Source organism: Erithacus rubecula (assembly GCF_903797595.1).
Source record: "Erithacus rubecula genome assembly, chromosome: 21".
NCBI lineage: Eukaryota > Metazoa > Chordata > Aves > Passeriformes > Muscicapidae > Erithacus > Erithacus rubecula.
Genome location: NC_136673.1, coordinates 3,633,142 through 3,647,405, shown reverse-complemented (window position 1 = coordinate 3,647,405; position 14,264 = coordinate 3,633,142). Strand labels below are relative to the sequence as shown.

At 51.2% G+C, this 14,264-nt stretch overlaps 1 protein-coding gene across 7 annotated transcripts in view; it reads left to right on the top strand.

The window, feature by feature from the left end:
- The first annotated feature begins 5,543 nt into the window (after positions 1-5,543).
- The window catches only part of ADAMTSL2 (ADAMTS like 2), a 28,608-nt gene continuing 19,887 nt past the window's right edge, over positions 5,544-14,264 (top strand). The window contains exons 1-9 of one of the 7 annotated variants that reach the window (XM_079323900.1): positions 5,544-6,078; positions 7,778-7,889; positions 8,715-8,860; positions 9,337-9,412; positions 9,791-9,893; positions 11,410-11,555; positions 11,657-11,780; positions 12,754-12,834; positions 13,954-14,129. In XM_079323900.1, coding sequence (XP_079180026.1) covers positions 7,779-7,889; positions 8,715-8,860; positions 9,337-9,412; positions 9,791-9,893; positions 11,410-11,555; positions 11,657-11,780; positions 12,754-12,834; positions 13,954-14,129 — 963 coding nt within the window. In that variant the 5' untranslated portion in view covers positions 5,544-6,078; position 7,778. Of the gene's footprint in view, positions 6,079-7,777; positions 7,890-8,714; positions 8,861-9,336; positions 9,413-9,790; positions 9,894-11,409; positions 11,556-11,656; positions 11,781-12,753; positions 12,835-13,953; positions 14,130-14,264 lie in introns of those variants that run through there. The other 6 variants (XM_079323898.1, XM_079323899.1, XM_079323896.1 and 3 more) reach the window with 6 other exon arrangements.

The following is a 14,264-nucleotide window of genomic DNA, read 5'->3' as shown; positions in this document are numbered from 1 at the left end:
GGGGAAAAAAACTCCCACTGGGTTGCACATGTGTTACAGCTATTATTGAAAAAGAACCCCCAAAATAAATGGGGAGGAGAGGGGCAGGCAGGTGCTGAGCTCCTGGCAGGAGCTGCTGCTGTTTAAAAGGTCTTTGTTCAGGCTGTGAACACTGCGGTGCAGACGTGGGTTGGGCAAACCTTCCTGGGAAGGAACCCAAAAAACAAAGGGCCAGGGCTTTGTTCCTTCTTTCCTAAACAGGTAGGAAATGGAGAAAGAGCAAATTTTAGCTCCTGCATTTAAGTGCTGCTGGAAAGGGGATTTTTAAATCTGCATTCCACAGGGCTAATTTGGTGTGGATCGGCGTGCACGCAGGAACGGTGATATATATGGCTGAAAAGTGGCTCCCAGATGCCAAACCCAGGTTCTGGTATGCTGTCCTGGATCCTTCCAGGGTAACATTAACCATGGTTTTCTGCAAGCACTTCTACCCTTTCAACTCAGACGTTGCAGTGAGGGAAAGAGACACAGAGAGTTTTGTTTTATTTTTAATATGAGGGTGATGGTTTGAAAGCAGTGTGTGTTGGAACAGGGGAAGAGGGGGCTGTGCCAGATGAGAGTTTTGAGAGTGTTTTCTCCTTGGGGTAAGTATGGGATGATCTTTCATCTGCCTGTGGTGTAGACTGGGTCAGAATTGAAAGTTGCTCTGTTGAGTGTCCCCAGTTGCTGCCAGGCTGGAAATACTGGTGATAATGACCCAAAAACAGAGAGTGAAGCTGCAGTTCTATCTGGGCTGGCAGTTTCAAGGACTGTGATGCTACAAAGTGTTTTTTACCACTCCCATTACTTCAGAGTTTAATTTTTCATCCCCACAACCCTTCAGTTTGTGCACTCTGAGGGTGAAAGCTGGATGGTCTCAGCAGTTGATGTGGCAGAGCCCTGAGCAATCTGACCAGCACAGCACATCCAGTTTGTGAAGATTTCCTGTCTATTTTTGATTAAGAATGCTCCTGGTGTGGAAGCACCTGGGGCAGGAGTGGAGCAGCCCACGGGCACGAGTCCTTTCCTGCCTAGCTGGAGAAGGGATGGCAGCAGCACCTGGGTGAAACACCTCTCCCCACCCACTGCTGCCTCTGACCAGGGCTGGAGGTGAGATCCTGATGTGGGGAACATTTCCTGGCCAGCTGGAACCCAGACACAGGCCCTGGCACAGGGGAAAGGAGCCCCATAAAGGCAGAGCCACCAGCTGTGCCAGAGCCCTCGCTCAGCCTCTGCTGCAGCCCCAGCTCAGATCACCCAGCCCTGCCAAAGCACCTGCATCCTTCTCATTTTATTGCTGGAATAAATTGCCACTTAAAATATCCATTCTCCCTAAGGCCTGGCCCCATTTGAGGCAGTTTAGCTGAATACTTACTCTTAAAAAAAAAAAAAAAAATCCCCCTTCCTGTCTCCCTGTTGAATAAACCTATTATGCATATTGCTCACAGGTATTCCTGCTGCTGTTTTCCTTGGGGTTTTTTCACTCTTCCCTTTCCTCTCAGCCCTGTCATGGCCCATGACCAGCATGTCACCATTAATGATAAGGAATCTGATTTCTTGTTGCCAGTTTTCCATCACTCCTACCTTTGGGGTGTCCTGGAGCAGCCCCCCACTGCCAAATTCATGGAGGCAGTGCAGGGGTTTATTGCTCATTTCGTGGTGTTTAATGGGTTTTTTTTTTTACAGTCATAACTCCTGGAGCCCAGTAACGACGTTGAGGGTCTCAGCTCTCACCCTGTTGGTCAAAAAAAAAGTCATTTTCTGCAGAGAAATGCTTGAAGCTGTAATGCTTCAAGGCTCAAAATCCAAAAAGGGAATGAAACCAGTCTTAGGGTTTTTGGGGGAGTCTGACTCACAGATTTTGAATGCCTGTGGTTGGCAGGGCTGCATAGCTGATGGCCCTCAGCACAATACTGCTCAACTTCCATGGCAGACTCATTCCATTCAAAGAAAAGCCTTTGTACTCTTTTTTCTTCAATCTTTGAAGACTTAAAATTTCGAACTGAGCCTGGCTGGCCTGGAAGCTCTTCCAGGTTCTTGCAGGAATGTGTAAATTTGGGGACAGGTAAAGTTGAAGTCTACACAGAAAAAAGAAGTTGTTGAAACCATTGAAACTCCACAGCCACGACCATACCTGGGGTCACTGCAGCCACTTGTGGCTTTCAAACTGCCCAGAGGTATTTTTCACTGGAATCTGATGGTGAGAGCAACTCAGTGGCTTTGGCTGGTTCACTTTGACTTAACATTTTGCAAATCTCTTTGGATGAAACCCTCAAGCCAACATGCCATAAATCATCCCCATCCCCAGAGCGTGGGGACACGCAGGGACGAGCTGCCTTGCCCAACACTGCGCCGCAGGTCACTCTGCAAGGGAGCAGCTCTAAAGAACACTTCTGCCTCTAAAGAACACTTCTGCCTCTAAAAAACTTCTTTTGGTCTCCTCTTGCTTGTTTTAGTTACCCAGTGGTGGGCCACAGCTGCAGCTTTTGGCTGCCAGGGCCTTTTTGGGGGGCTTTGATCCCCTTGGCAAAGTTCTGGTCATGCAGGGACCTCACACACTCTGTGGACAGCTTTAATCTGCTCATGCCATACGAATCTGGCCTGGAAATAACTGCAGAAGGGTCAAACAAATGCATCACTTCTGCAGTCAGGATTAGAAAGGAAGAAAGACAATCAGTTGTGTCATAACTAAGGGAAGATGGAATTGCTGGGGAGGTCCTGGGCTAACAGATTTCTGACCATGCTCATACTCCTGGACCTGGGCAGGCATTTTGGGGGAGATTGGATCCATCCAATCTGCTGTGCAGTGCAAGGGCTGAGCCAGGAAAGGGCTCATTTGGCTGTGAAAGTGATGCTGGAACTCCATGTCCATGGCTCTGGCTCACCAAGAGCAGGTCCTGTGTACAGAGCTCATTCGGGGGATGTTCCAGGGGCTCAGGGATGCTGGGTCAGCTCCAGCAGGTCCAAGGGCTGGTGCTTGGGTCAGGATGGAAAAATGTTCTGCTGTGGGTCAGTGTGTCCTGCCTGGATCAGAGCTCTCTGCTCCTGGCCAAGGAGGGAGTCCCTCTGCCACACAGAAACTGTGCCAGCAAAGGGATCCCCCAGCCCTCCCTCGGTCCTGATCCTGCAGAACCCCGAGTTTCTCACTCAGCTGAGCATCCCTGGCTCCTGCCAGCAGCTCCAGTGCCCAGCCCAGCACTTTGTTGCACTCCTTTCAGCCAAGGAAACTCCTTTCCTCCCCAGGCACTTCTCTGGCCAAACCAGCAGCCAGTCGCCGGCAAAGCTCCCCCGACTGGAGAAGGTTATTTTGGAGTGTCTGTCGCTGTTTTTTCTTTTTTTCACTCTGAGTTCTGCACGGCACTGGTTTGGGATGGAAAAGCCTGGCAGCTGCTGGGGCAGGGCTGCTCTGTGTCCCTCAGGGTGGCTGTCGGGACAAGCAGTGTCGGGAGGTGAATGCCCAGCACAGATTGCCTCGCCCTAGTGCAGGATGCAGGGAGCAGAGCTGGATAAGGGACGCTCATCCAAATCCGAAACTTCCCTGGGAAAGTCCAACACGAGTCCTCAGCGACCGTCCCGGGTGGGAAAGCCTCTCGCTGTCCATGCAGGTGCATCTTGTCTCAATTTACTGCGAGCCCCAAAGCAGTAAATAACATCTGCAAACCATTTCTAACGCTCCTGCCAAAACCTGGGAGATAAAACCCGCTGTTGTCTGAGCCTGGCCAGCCGTGATTAATGCTGTACCTGCGGCAGCAGCACCCACGGCCCAGGGACTTTGGGGACACTGCTGTCCCTGGGGATTTTGGGGTGGCAGGAGTTGAACTGGGGGGTTTGGCCGATGTGAAACTGGTGTTTCGGCTCTGCAGTTTGCTCTCGGGGCTGGCTGTGCTCCCGTCGAGGCGATGGCATCGCTCCTGCTGATTTCACGGGGCGGGGCTGGGGCTGCGTGAGCCGCGCTGCCGGGGCCAGGGATAACACTGTGATTTATGGCAGCAATCAGTTGCCACTAGGAGCTGGTTAGGAATTTTCCGATGAAACGGGGATTGCGTCAGAAACCGCTGAGTCATCTCAACTGTTTCATAAAAAAAAAAAAAAAAAAAAGAAGAAAAAAAGAAAAAAAAGTGTATTAAAAAAAAATCCTTTGGCTTTGATGAACTTTTGGTGAAGCACAGACTGAATGTGTCTCGCCTGCTGCTGGCTCCCCCAGCTCTTGCCTCGGGATCAGCAGGATCAGCTTCCCATTTTCTGGCAATCCTCCTCCAGCCTAGGGCATCCCTGCAGCAGGACAGGGTGCAAAGTCACCCAGGGATGGGATTTCCTGGGGTGTCACCTCCTGCCCAGCCCCAGGGCTGGGGGATGCTGGGGCTCACAGGGACCCAGGCTGCTCTGGCATTTTCAATGTGAAATAATTCGATGCTTTTAAAACCTCTCGTGTTCAGACTTTTCCCTCCTGGTTGTTCCAAAACGGAAAGGGTTTTCTCCTGCATGTCTCGGGCTGGGATATTTTGAAATGCAGGAGTTGGGTGAACTCAAGTGCTAAATTTTCCCAGTGTCCTGGTCACAGCCAACCGATGGAAAATTGAAAGTTGCAAATCAACCTGGCTGGGTAAATTAGAACAGGCTGGCAGACATTTAGCCAAACAGAAAAGGAGACTTCATTTCCCATGTAAATTTTTTGGGACGGATTCTCTGTCACACAGACATCCCTGGGAGGACTGGGTCCAAATTAACCACGCTGTGATTTCTGCAGGAGCTGTGCATGAAACTGTGCCCCACGGTGGGGGGACAGTCACCTCAGGGCCCTGCAGATGGGTGCTCCTGACCTGTGGCAAATGGTGACAGGACTGAACGTTGCCATCAAAGTCCAGTGGGACAAGCTGCAGTGATGGCTTTGATTGCAGTGACCTGCTGGGAGCACTGGTTTTGCCCTGTACAGGGAGGGAAGGAGGAGAGGCTGGAGCTGAAGCATGTCTGGTGGGATGCAGGAATTCAGGTGGGTTTCCCAGAGCTGCTGGGATGTGCTGAGGAATGCACAGGAATGAGCGTCGCCACATTTGACATGTACAGACCTCAGAACACAGACAGATGTATCATATATCAAATACAGGTTGCACACACTGTAGCTGTGCCCTTCTTCCCCACAGGCTTTTCTCCCAGACACACAAACACAGATCAGACACAACCTGTGCATGGCTGTCGCTGAGCCAGGGCGTTTGTCCCCATCCAAAATGGTGTGCCCCAAACCCGTTTTCTGATCCCACTTTCTGCGTGGCAGAAAACAGTTTCAAGCAGCAAGACTGGCACTGAGCTTGCACCAAAAGCACAATACCTTGAGGATTTGGTTCATTTTTCAGCAGCAAGTGAAATTTAAAGCCTGGCAGACCATCCAGGCCATCCCAGAGTCAGGGTGTGGCTGCACAATGCCCGTGGAGGTACCGGGGGTTTTTTGGTGATGTGAGATGATGGGGTGGGCAGAGGTGTAGGGGTAGCAGGTATCGTTCTGCTGAGGAGGGGAGTGCAGCATCCTCCGGGGGAGTGCCCGGGGAGGGGGGAAAGCGGAGCATCCTCCGGGTGGGGAGGAAAGCGGAGCATCCTCCGGAGGGTCCCCGGGGAGGATGGAAAGCTCATCATGCTCCCGGGGGTTCCCGGGGGGACCCGGCGCTGCCCGGACCAGCGGGAACGCATGCGTGCGGTGCGGGCTCCCCCCGCCTGTGCCCCCCCGGTCTCGCCTCAGGAAACCGGCTGGCGGCCGCGGGCCGGCGCCGGGGGAGGCGAGGGGTTAACCGGGGTGGGGGCATCCCGGGCCGAGAGGTGTGAATTCCGCCCGCTCTCCCCCTGCCTCCCCCCGCCGCCGCTATAAGAGCGGCCGGCGCGGGCTGGGGGGAGCCACTGCGGCGGCTCCTCCTCGCTGGAAGCCCCGGCGCTTTTGGCTGCCCTTTGAAGTCGGAGAGGGAGAAGGAGGGAGGGAGCGTCTGGGGCCGCCGCTGCTCCGCTCCGCGCCGCTGCCGCCGCCGCTCCCGCCCGGCCCCGGAGCATCGTCCTGCCCGGCCCCGCCGCAGCCAGGTACGGCCCGTCCTGTCCTGTCCATCCCATCCCATCCCGGCCCCGCGAAGGTCGCACCCCGCCGGATTCTTCCCCGCTGCTCGTTCCGCGGAGATGGAGCCCCGCATCCCCTCTCCGCATCTCCTCTCCTCATCCCCGGCCCCGCATCTCCTCTCCGCATCCCCGGCCCCACATCTCCTCTCCGCATCCCCGGCCCCACATCTCCTCTCCGCATCCCCGGCCCCGCATCCCCTCTCCTCATCCCCGGCCCCGCATCTCCTCTCCGCATCCCCGGCCCCACATCTCCTCTCCGCATCCCCGGCCCCGCATCCCCTCTCCTCATCCCCGCCCCGCATCGCCCGTGCGGGACTGCCCCGGTACCGGCTCCGCGATGCTGCTCAGCCACATCCCTCCCCCCTTTCTTAATTTTCCCTTCATTTAAGCGCGCAGCCCCGAGCGCCTGTAGGATAAACTCGGAGCGCGCTCTGGTATTGGCTTCGAGTCAGGAGTGTCTGGGAGCCTTAATGAGAACCAAGTGTAAGGCAAGGCTCAGCCACCTGTCCACGGGATTCCCGGCCAAGCGCTCTGGGCTCCCATTAATCAATGGATCTGCCTCTTGGAAAGTCTCTTTAGCATGCTGCACCTCTCCCCCAGGGCGATTGCAGAGCGGATTTGGGGACCTGGAAACCCTCTGGTGATTTTTCTAAGCCAGACACCAAAGCAGGGCTGGTGACACCGGCAATTCTGTGATTTCAAAACCTCTACAAAAACCTTTGCCAGGAGAAAAAAAAAAACCCAAACCAAACAAAAATGAGTAGGAAAGAAGCTCTTTATATTGCAGGTCTGCAGTCCTGCCCTCTCTCCCCAGGAGCAGCACCTCTCCCACCCCCCTGCTTCCCAAAGATGCTGCCTAGCTGCTTTTCAAGGGAAATTAGCTTAGGGGAGGATATTTTTTCTTTCTTTCTTTCTCCTTACAGACATGAGCTGCTTTGATTGCCTGGAAGCATGATTTCCTGAAACCTGCTCCTTTCTGGCTCTTGCAGAGAGGTTCACAATAAAACGTATTGTGGTTTTGAGCTGGGTTTTATTTAAGAAAATGCCATTCTGGGTTATTCTCTTTCATGAGGCAGATGGAGAAGGAGATGAAAGGCTGACACTTGGGATACTTCATTTCTGCTCTTTAATTGTGGGTCGTGTCTTTTCTGTAAGAACAGGCGTCTTCCCTGGGAACCGAGGGGAACTGGAGTGGAATAAATGAAAAAAAGGAGGAATAATGGCTGTTAATTGCATTTTTTTTTGTTTGTTTTGTTTTTGAAGCCTTTCATCTCATTCTTCCAGGAGCAGTCCTGTAAATGAGGATATTTAAATGTACTGCTTTTATAAAACCAGGGACACTTCTGGCTACTCACTGTGCAGCACTCGCTTCAGTGTGAGCCAGGCTCTCTTCCAAGGCAGGCTTGGAGCAGTGTCAGGTGCAGCCACTGGAAAGCAGTGCAAAGCTGTGGTTTGACAGATAAAAACTGAGCTGGGAAGTGAACCTGTACCATGCTAATGCTTCTATTAATTAATTAAAACTTCAGGCTCAAGTGCCTGCAGTCACTGGTGTCACTGAGCTGAGCGGGGATGCAGGAGCAGAGCTATGGGACCCACAAATCAGCCCCTGCTGCTGGCCATGGGGCTGAGGGAGTTGTGCTCAGTGCAGTGTTTGGTTCCTTTCTAGGATGAAGATACCCAAGTGGAGGTGGAACAGCATCTCTGTCAGTGCTCAGTTGCAGCTCAAAGGCACCCTGGCCTTTCTTCTTGTGGGCAATGCTGTCTTTGTCATAGCTCAGGTAAGGGTATCACTGTTTTGGGGGGTTTCTGGGATTTGAAATGCTCTGAAACCCCTTGGGCTTGCAGAGCTGCTGTGTGCATGCACCACATCTCCAAAAATTGTGAGGATTTCTGATTTGCCCTCACTCTTTAGTCTTGGCTTAACCTAAGTTGTACCTTCCATGGCTGAGAGTGTTCACAGAGCATTTCAGGGATTCTGGAGGGCCATGCCCTGCCCCTGTGTGAGCATCACTCCTTGCTGGAGCTTCATTTACTTTGCATGCAGTATTTGCAGCTCTTTGTCCTCTGATGCATGGTCACAACAGGGGGTGGGAGGTGGGGGTGTCAGGGACCCTCCTGAAGTGACAAAGCTGTGCTGCAAAGAGAGCACAGGCTCCTCCAGCCTGCTGGCAGCCCCTGGCACCCACTGACCTGCTCTCCTGCTGCAGAGGGGTTTTGAAAGGCTTTGTTGAAGCTTCCAGTGGAGCTTTCAGCTGCAGCTGGCTCTCCAGCTCCCTGAATTCTCTGTGGAGCAAGAGTCAGAGAGCACCAAAAGTCTCAGGGAGTTGAGGGTTGTTTGGGAGCTCGGTTTTGCCAACTGAGAGAAACAATGAGAATTTCCTTTCCTGTGGAATCCCAAATATTGCCACTTCATTCCAATTTTGTAATGAAAACACAATTGCAAGAATGCAGGGATGGAAACCTCAGGCTTGACCTCAGCTGGAGAAGGCACTGCCTGGGTCGAGTGGGGCAGGCTGGGAGGGGAGGGGTGTCCCCAGTGTCCCCACACAGGCTCTGAGGTTTGGGTGGGACTCCTGCTTCTCTTCCCTCCCCCTTGCTCCCAGCAGGACCTGACACAGACATCCAACAGCCTGGAGGAGGGGTCAGATGTCACTGCTTACTGGTGGGGAGAGTGGACCAAGTGGACAGCGTGCACCAGGACCTGTGGGGGAGGTGTCAAATCCCAGGAGAGGCACTGCCTGAGGCAGAGGTACAGCACCCACGGGCTGGGGATGGGGCTGCAGCTGGAGGTGATCACCAGGAGGTGATTTCCTGCATTCTGGGCATCCCTGCCAGGAGCAGCAGCTGATTCCTGAGCAGTTTCTGCAGCAGGGATTGGTGCAGAGGGGCAGCAGACACAGGCTGAGCCTGCTCTCCAGGCTTTGGGGCACAGCAGCCAGGACCCCCTGGTGCTGCTTGGGGACCCCTGATGCCATCTGCTTTGTGCTTGGCTCTGCTCTCTCTGGGCAGTGTGGCTGCCAAAAGCACTTTATAAACCTTGTCTCCAGGCCCTCATCCCATGCAATAGTTGATGATGCAGGTGGCAAAACCACAGAGGTGTTTGCTACCAGCTCCAGGGAGACTGACACATCTGTGTGGAAATGACCTTACAGAGGCAGACAGTAAATACATTTAAACAAAGGAAAATTATTTCTGCCCCCATCTAACCACCATTTCTTTATTCAGAAGGAAGTCAGTGAGTGGGCTGGCTAATAAAACTTGCACTGGAACATCCAAAAGATACCAGCTCTGCAAAGTCCAAGTAAGGATATCCTTTGTCTCGTTGGGAAAGTCAGTGTGGAAAGTCATGTATGGCATTTTTGGGTTCTTTGGAAAGGGGACACCATTTGTCCTGTAGCTGGCACCCTGTTGCCCCTGCAAGCAGCTGGGGGTTCCCTTCTTTGGTGCCCAAAATGCCTGGGCTTTGGGCATTTTGCCATAAAAACCAAAGAGTGGCTTTGACAACAATTCCCAGGGGGTTCCTGCAGTGGGGGGAGGAAGAGAGGGTGAGGAGGAGGAGGATGTGGATGTGGCCCTGGCTGGGGAAGGTGATGGAAACACTCCTTGCAGCTGGTGGTGATGTGCCAGAAACTTTTCCTGCACTTTGTTTCCGTCAGGAAGTTAATGTATCCCATTCTAGGAGTGCCCTGTGAACGGAAGGAGCTTCCGAGAGGAGCAGTGCTCATCGTTTAACTCCCATGTGTACAATGGCAGAACGCATCAATGGAAACCTTTATATCCTGGTAACAAGACATTCTTTGTGTGTTTCATAATGCTCAGCCAAATATTTTGATAGTTATGATGCTACAGCCTGCAGGAAGGCTCCTCCTCTGCTGTTTTAAAGTGGTTTTTCAGAGGCACAATCAGCTGTCTCCCGAGTTCAAAGGCTTGTTTGGCAGCTGCAGGGTAGCTTGAAAATTAAATAACAACATGAATTCATGTCTGTAGCCTGTGTTGGTCACAGCTCCCAGGGACCAGAGGCTGCAGGAGGATGTGAGAGCAGGGGTGATGGGCTGTGCTGGTGGGACAGTCAGGCTCACCCCAAGTGTCCTTTGAGCCAGGGCCATTGCTGGCTGTGCTGTTTTTAGGGATATTTGGTCTCTCCCACGCTCTCTGTGTGCTCTGTCAAATGTCACCGAGATGCAGCCGGTCACTTTGGTCATCTGGGGTGAGCAAGAACTGCAGAAGCATCTTGGGACTCTGAAAATGAGATCTTATTGAACTTTTAGGCACTGAACTCCCATCAAAACCAAGCATTAAACACAGGCCATGGATGAGCTTTAGAGCTACTGGGAAGACAGGACCCTTCTCCTGAGGAGGCTCCTGAGCTCAGGCTCTGCAAATTTGAGTGCCTAAAACAGAGATGAGATCTATTGCAACTTTGCTTGAGGGATCTCCGTACATACCCAAGAACAATTATCTTCATCAAATCCATTTCCCTGTGTACCCTGGCTCTCCAGCCTTTGCAGGGTCAGCAAGGTAGAACTTGCTCCATGAGCTATTTCTCCTTGGTGGCTTTTGTCCCTTGAAGGTGACAATTCCCTAAAATATTTGCTGTTCAAGCTGACTCACCAGAGATGTTGCAGGAGTTGTTTTGTGTTTAAGCAGGCTTTTCTGCTGCTCTTGGGGGATCTTTAGCAAAATATTTTGACACTGATGCTGCCTTGCATGGGTGTGCAGGCCAGTGGGTCTCTGCTCAGGAGTTGGAGATAAACACTTGGCATTGAGGTTCTGATGCAAATATGAGTTTGTTATCTGCTTCCTGTGGACATTATAAAATGTGAGATGGCTGTGCTGCTGGGTGCTGCCAGCCAGTTGTTGTCTGCAGAAAGCAGAAGGGTGAATTAAGTCCATCTTGGGTGAATGTTTGAGGAGAAATTATAGTTTATAAAATGCTCTGGGTTGCTATGGTTTTAAATATAGCCTTACATGTGTATTTCTAACAATATGTCTGTAAATTTAACTCGTGTATCAAGTGCTGCTAATTGAATTTGCATGTTTTTGTGTAATGCACATGAGGGCTGGTGCTGATGATGCCCCTGGGGCATCTCTTCCTGCCAGCCTGTGCAAAAGCTGTCACACTGTCCAAGTGCCATCTCCAGTCTATCCTGAAGCACAAGGGATGGCAGCTGCTGAACTCTCACTCTCTGCAGTAGTGCTGCTGTTGTTTAGCTTGGCAGAGATTCACTGGCTTGGGTAGGATGAAAGTTGTGGTGTTTCTGCTGTTTTTGAATCTCTCTTTATATCCTTTCCCCTTAGATGACTATGTTCACATTTCTAGCAAGCCCTGTGACCTTCATTGCACCACTGTGGATGGTCAGAGACAGTTAATGGTTCAGGCCAGGGATGGAACATCCTGCAAATACACGGATTTCCGAGGGGTTTGCGTGTCTGGAAAATGTGAGGTTGTTAAACATTATAGCAAAAATATTGTTAGTAGCATTCAGAGGATCGCAGTGGGTGCGACGTTTGCCTGACCCTCAGTGCTCTGCTGTGCATTTTTTAGCCCATTGGCTGTGATGGCATTCTCTTCTCCACCCACACTTTGGATAAATGTGGAGTTTGCCAAGGAGATGGGAGCAGCTGCACCCACGTAACCGGCAGCTACCGGAAAGGAAATTCTCATCTTGGTAAGACTTTGGGGACTGAGGGCTTGAGTTGAGAGGGCTGGGTTTAAAATGGGCTCATTGTTTTTTAGCAAATTGCTTTCAGGTCTTATCAACTGCCCAGCTGCAGTTTTTCCCACGTGTTCTATGTGTGATGCTACTTATGATTCTGGGTAGAGAAAAGCTTCTTTAAAAACAAAAAAAAAATCAAAAACCCAAACAGGAAATTTGCGTGGTGCTTGTCAGAAACCAGAGGTCTCTGATGATGAGTGGTGCAAAAGGGTTATGCAACAGGCTGGTATCTATTTTAGTCTTTTTTAGTCATTTAGCCAAAAACAGGACACTCATGACCCAGTAAGATTAGAAATAAACGATTTGTAATAACAGGAAGCAACAGTATCTTGAAAGGCCAGGATTTCAAGAGTCTCTGATATAAACCAGCCGAACCTACATGTCCTAAATATAACAATCTAATTCAGGAATTATGATTAATGCTCTCTGCGATGGAGCAAACTGCAGGAATTTCAGTGCTGTGGGAGGACTTGTCCTGTCCCATCTCTTGTCTGCTAAGCAAAGGGGAGTCAGAGGAGAAACCAGCCCCCATCTCCTGCTGGGGTTTTGGGAATGCTGGTTAATTCAGAGATTAATACTGAGCCACACAACAGCTTCTCTAGCTCATAAAAACTTCTACAGATGTATTTTCTTACACCAATTTAGATAAACATGATATCTGTGCATTTAAGAATTGAATAATTTCCCCCCTTGGGTGTGTTTTTCCTCCATTAACCAGGACACACAACTCACACATTTTTCTTTTCTATTACCGATAAGCTCCCGTTTGCAGCCTAAAACACGAAGGGTTGGGGATTTTTAATCCACAGCTCATTAAAAACGTGGGTCCAGGCCGGGGTGTTTGATAGAGCAGCCCTGCCTGAGGAGGGCTTTGCTCAGATCACTGGTTACAAAGATCCTTTCTCTAATCCGTGGTTTCCCGTAGGTTATTCTCTGGTAACGCACATTCCCGCCGGAGCGAGGGATATCCAGATAGTGGAACGGAAAAAGTCTGCAGATGTTCTGGGTGTGTATAACCTCTTGGTGCTTCCCTAGGATGCATGCCTGTGCTGGTTTAATGCTTTTTCCAATGCTGAGCTGGATGTAGTTTTGTCATAGAATCTCAGAATATCCTGAGTTGGGACCCACAAGGATCAGCCAGTCTGTTTGTTGCAGACGTGAGTTAAATCTGTAGGCAATGTAAATCTGTGCTGTCCCAGCCAGGGTGTTGCTCCTCTCTGCAATCTGAGCATCCAGGCTGTGTTTGTCAGCACTTTGATTGCTTTAAAGCAGAAACTGTTGGTGAATATTATTGGGATTTCAGTAGGGTGTGACAGCCCTGGTGCTGGATCACAGGTGGCCAAGTGACTTCATCTCTCTTGTGATCCCCTTAACATTGCCCTGCCTGGGGAATGTGCAATGACAACAGCACCAAGGGGATGGGATCTACACGTGGCCTTGCTGAAGTGTTGGTGACCACACACCCATCTCATGGGGGAGGTGACAGAGCTGCTCAGGAGCAGTGTGGAGAAATCCAGACTTGCCAAAGAGAAGCACATTTGCTGCCTCAGAGGCCTCTGAAAGGTGGCTCTCTCATCCCTGGAAGTGTTCAAGGCCAGGCTGGATGGGATTTTGAGCAGCTTGGTTCAGTGGCAGGTATCCCTGCCCATGGTAGGATGCGATGAGCTTCAAGGTCCCTCCAATACAAACCATTCTAGGATGATTCTATGGATGAAAAAGGCTTGATGTGGTTACCAGTTCCTGGACTAGTTCAGGATGACCTGTCTTGGGCCACTGCTGGCTCAGGGGGCATCAGCTCCTGCCCTTATTCACCTGCCAGTGCTCTCTGCAGAGCTGGGACTGTTCAATGCTCCTGCTGGGCTGGAGCCAAGGGGGTGACAGCAGCCAGGGGTGGTGAGTGTGAGCCACATACTCAGGGGTTTGCAACATGAAGGGACTCATGGCCCAGAACTCTGGGCACGTCCTCATGTGGTGTGTGCTGCAAACAGGTGACCAGTGCATTGCCATGTAGGAGAATCTCTTTTTACTGCTGTGACACTGATTTTACCCCCTGAAGGAACCAGGAGCAGCATCCACAGCTTTGCCCTTGCATGTGATGACACTGACTGTTCTCTCTCCTTTGAAGCTGTGGCAGATGAAGCTGGGTACTATTTCTTCAATGGGAACTATAAAGTGGACAGCCCAAAGAACTTCAATATTGCAGGCACAGTGTTCAAGTACCGCCGGCCCATGGATGTGTATGAGACTGGCATTGAGTACATTGTTGCCCAGGGACCCACAAATCAAGGACTGAACATAATGGTGAGCTTTGTCTTATCATATTTTAATGATGGGGAAGAGAAAATCCACCTTGGATTGAAAAAAGGGTGAGCTTGGGAGCAGAGTCCTGCATGGTTTCAAATGAGGAGGGGAGTGAGAGAAGTGGCTCTGCCCAAT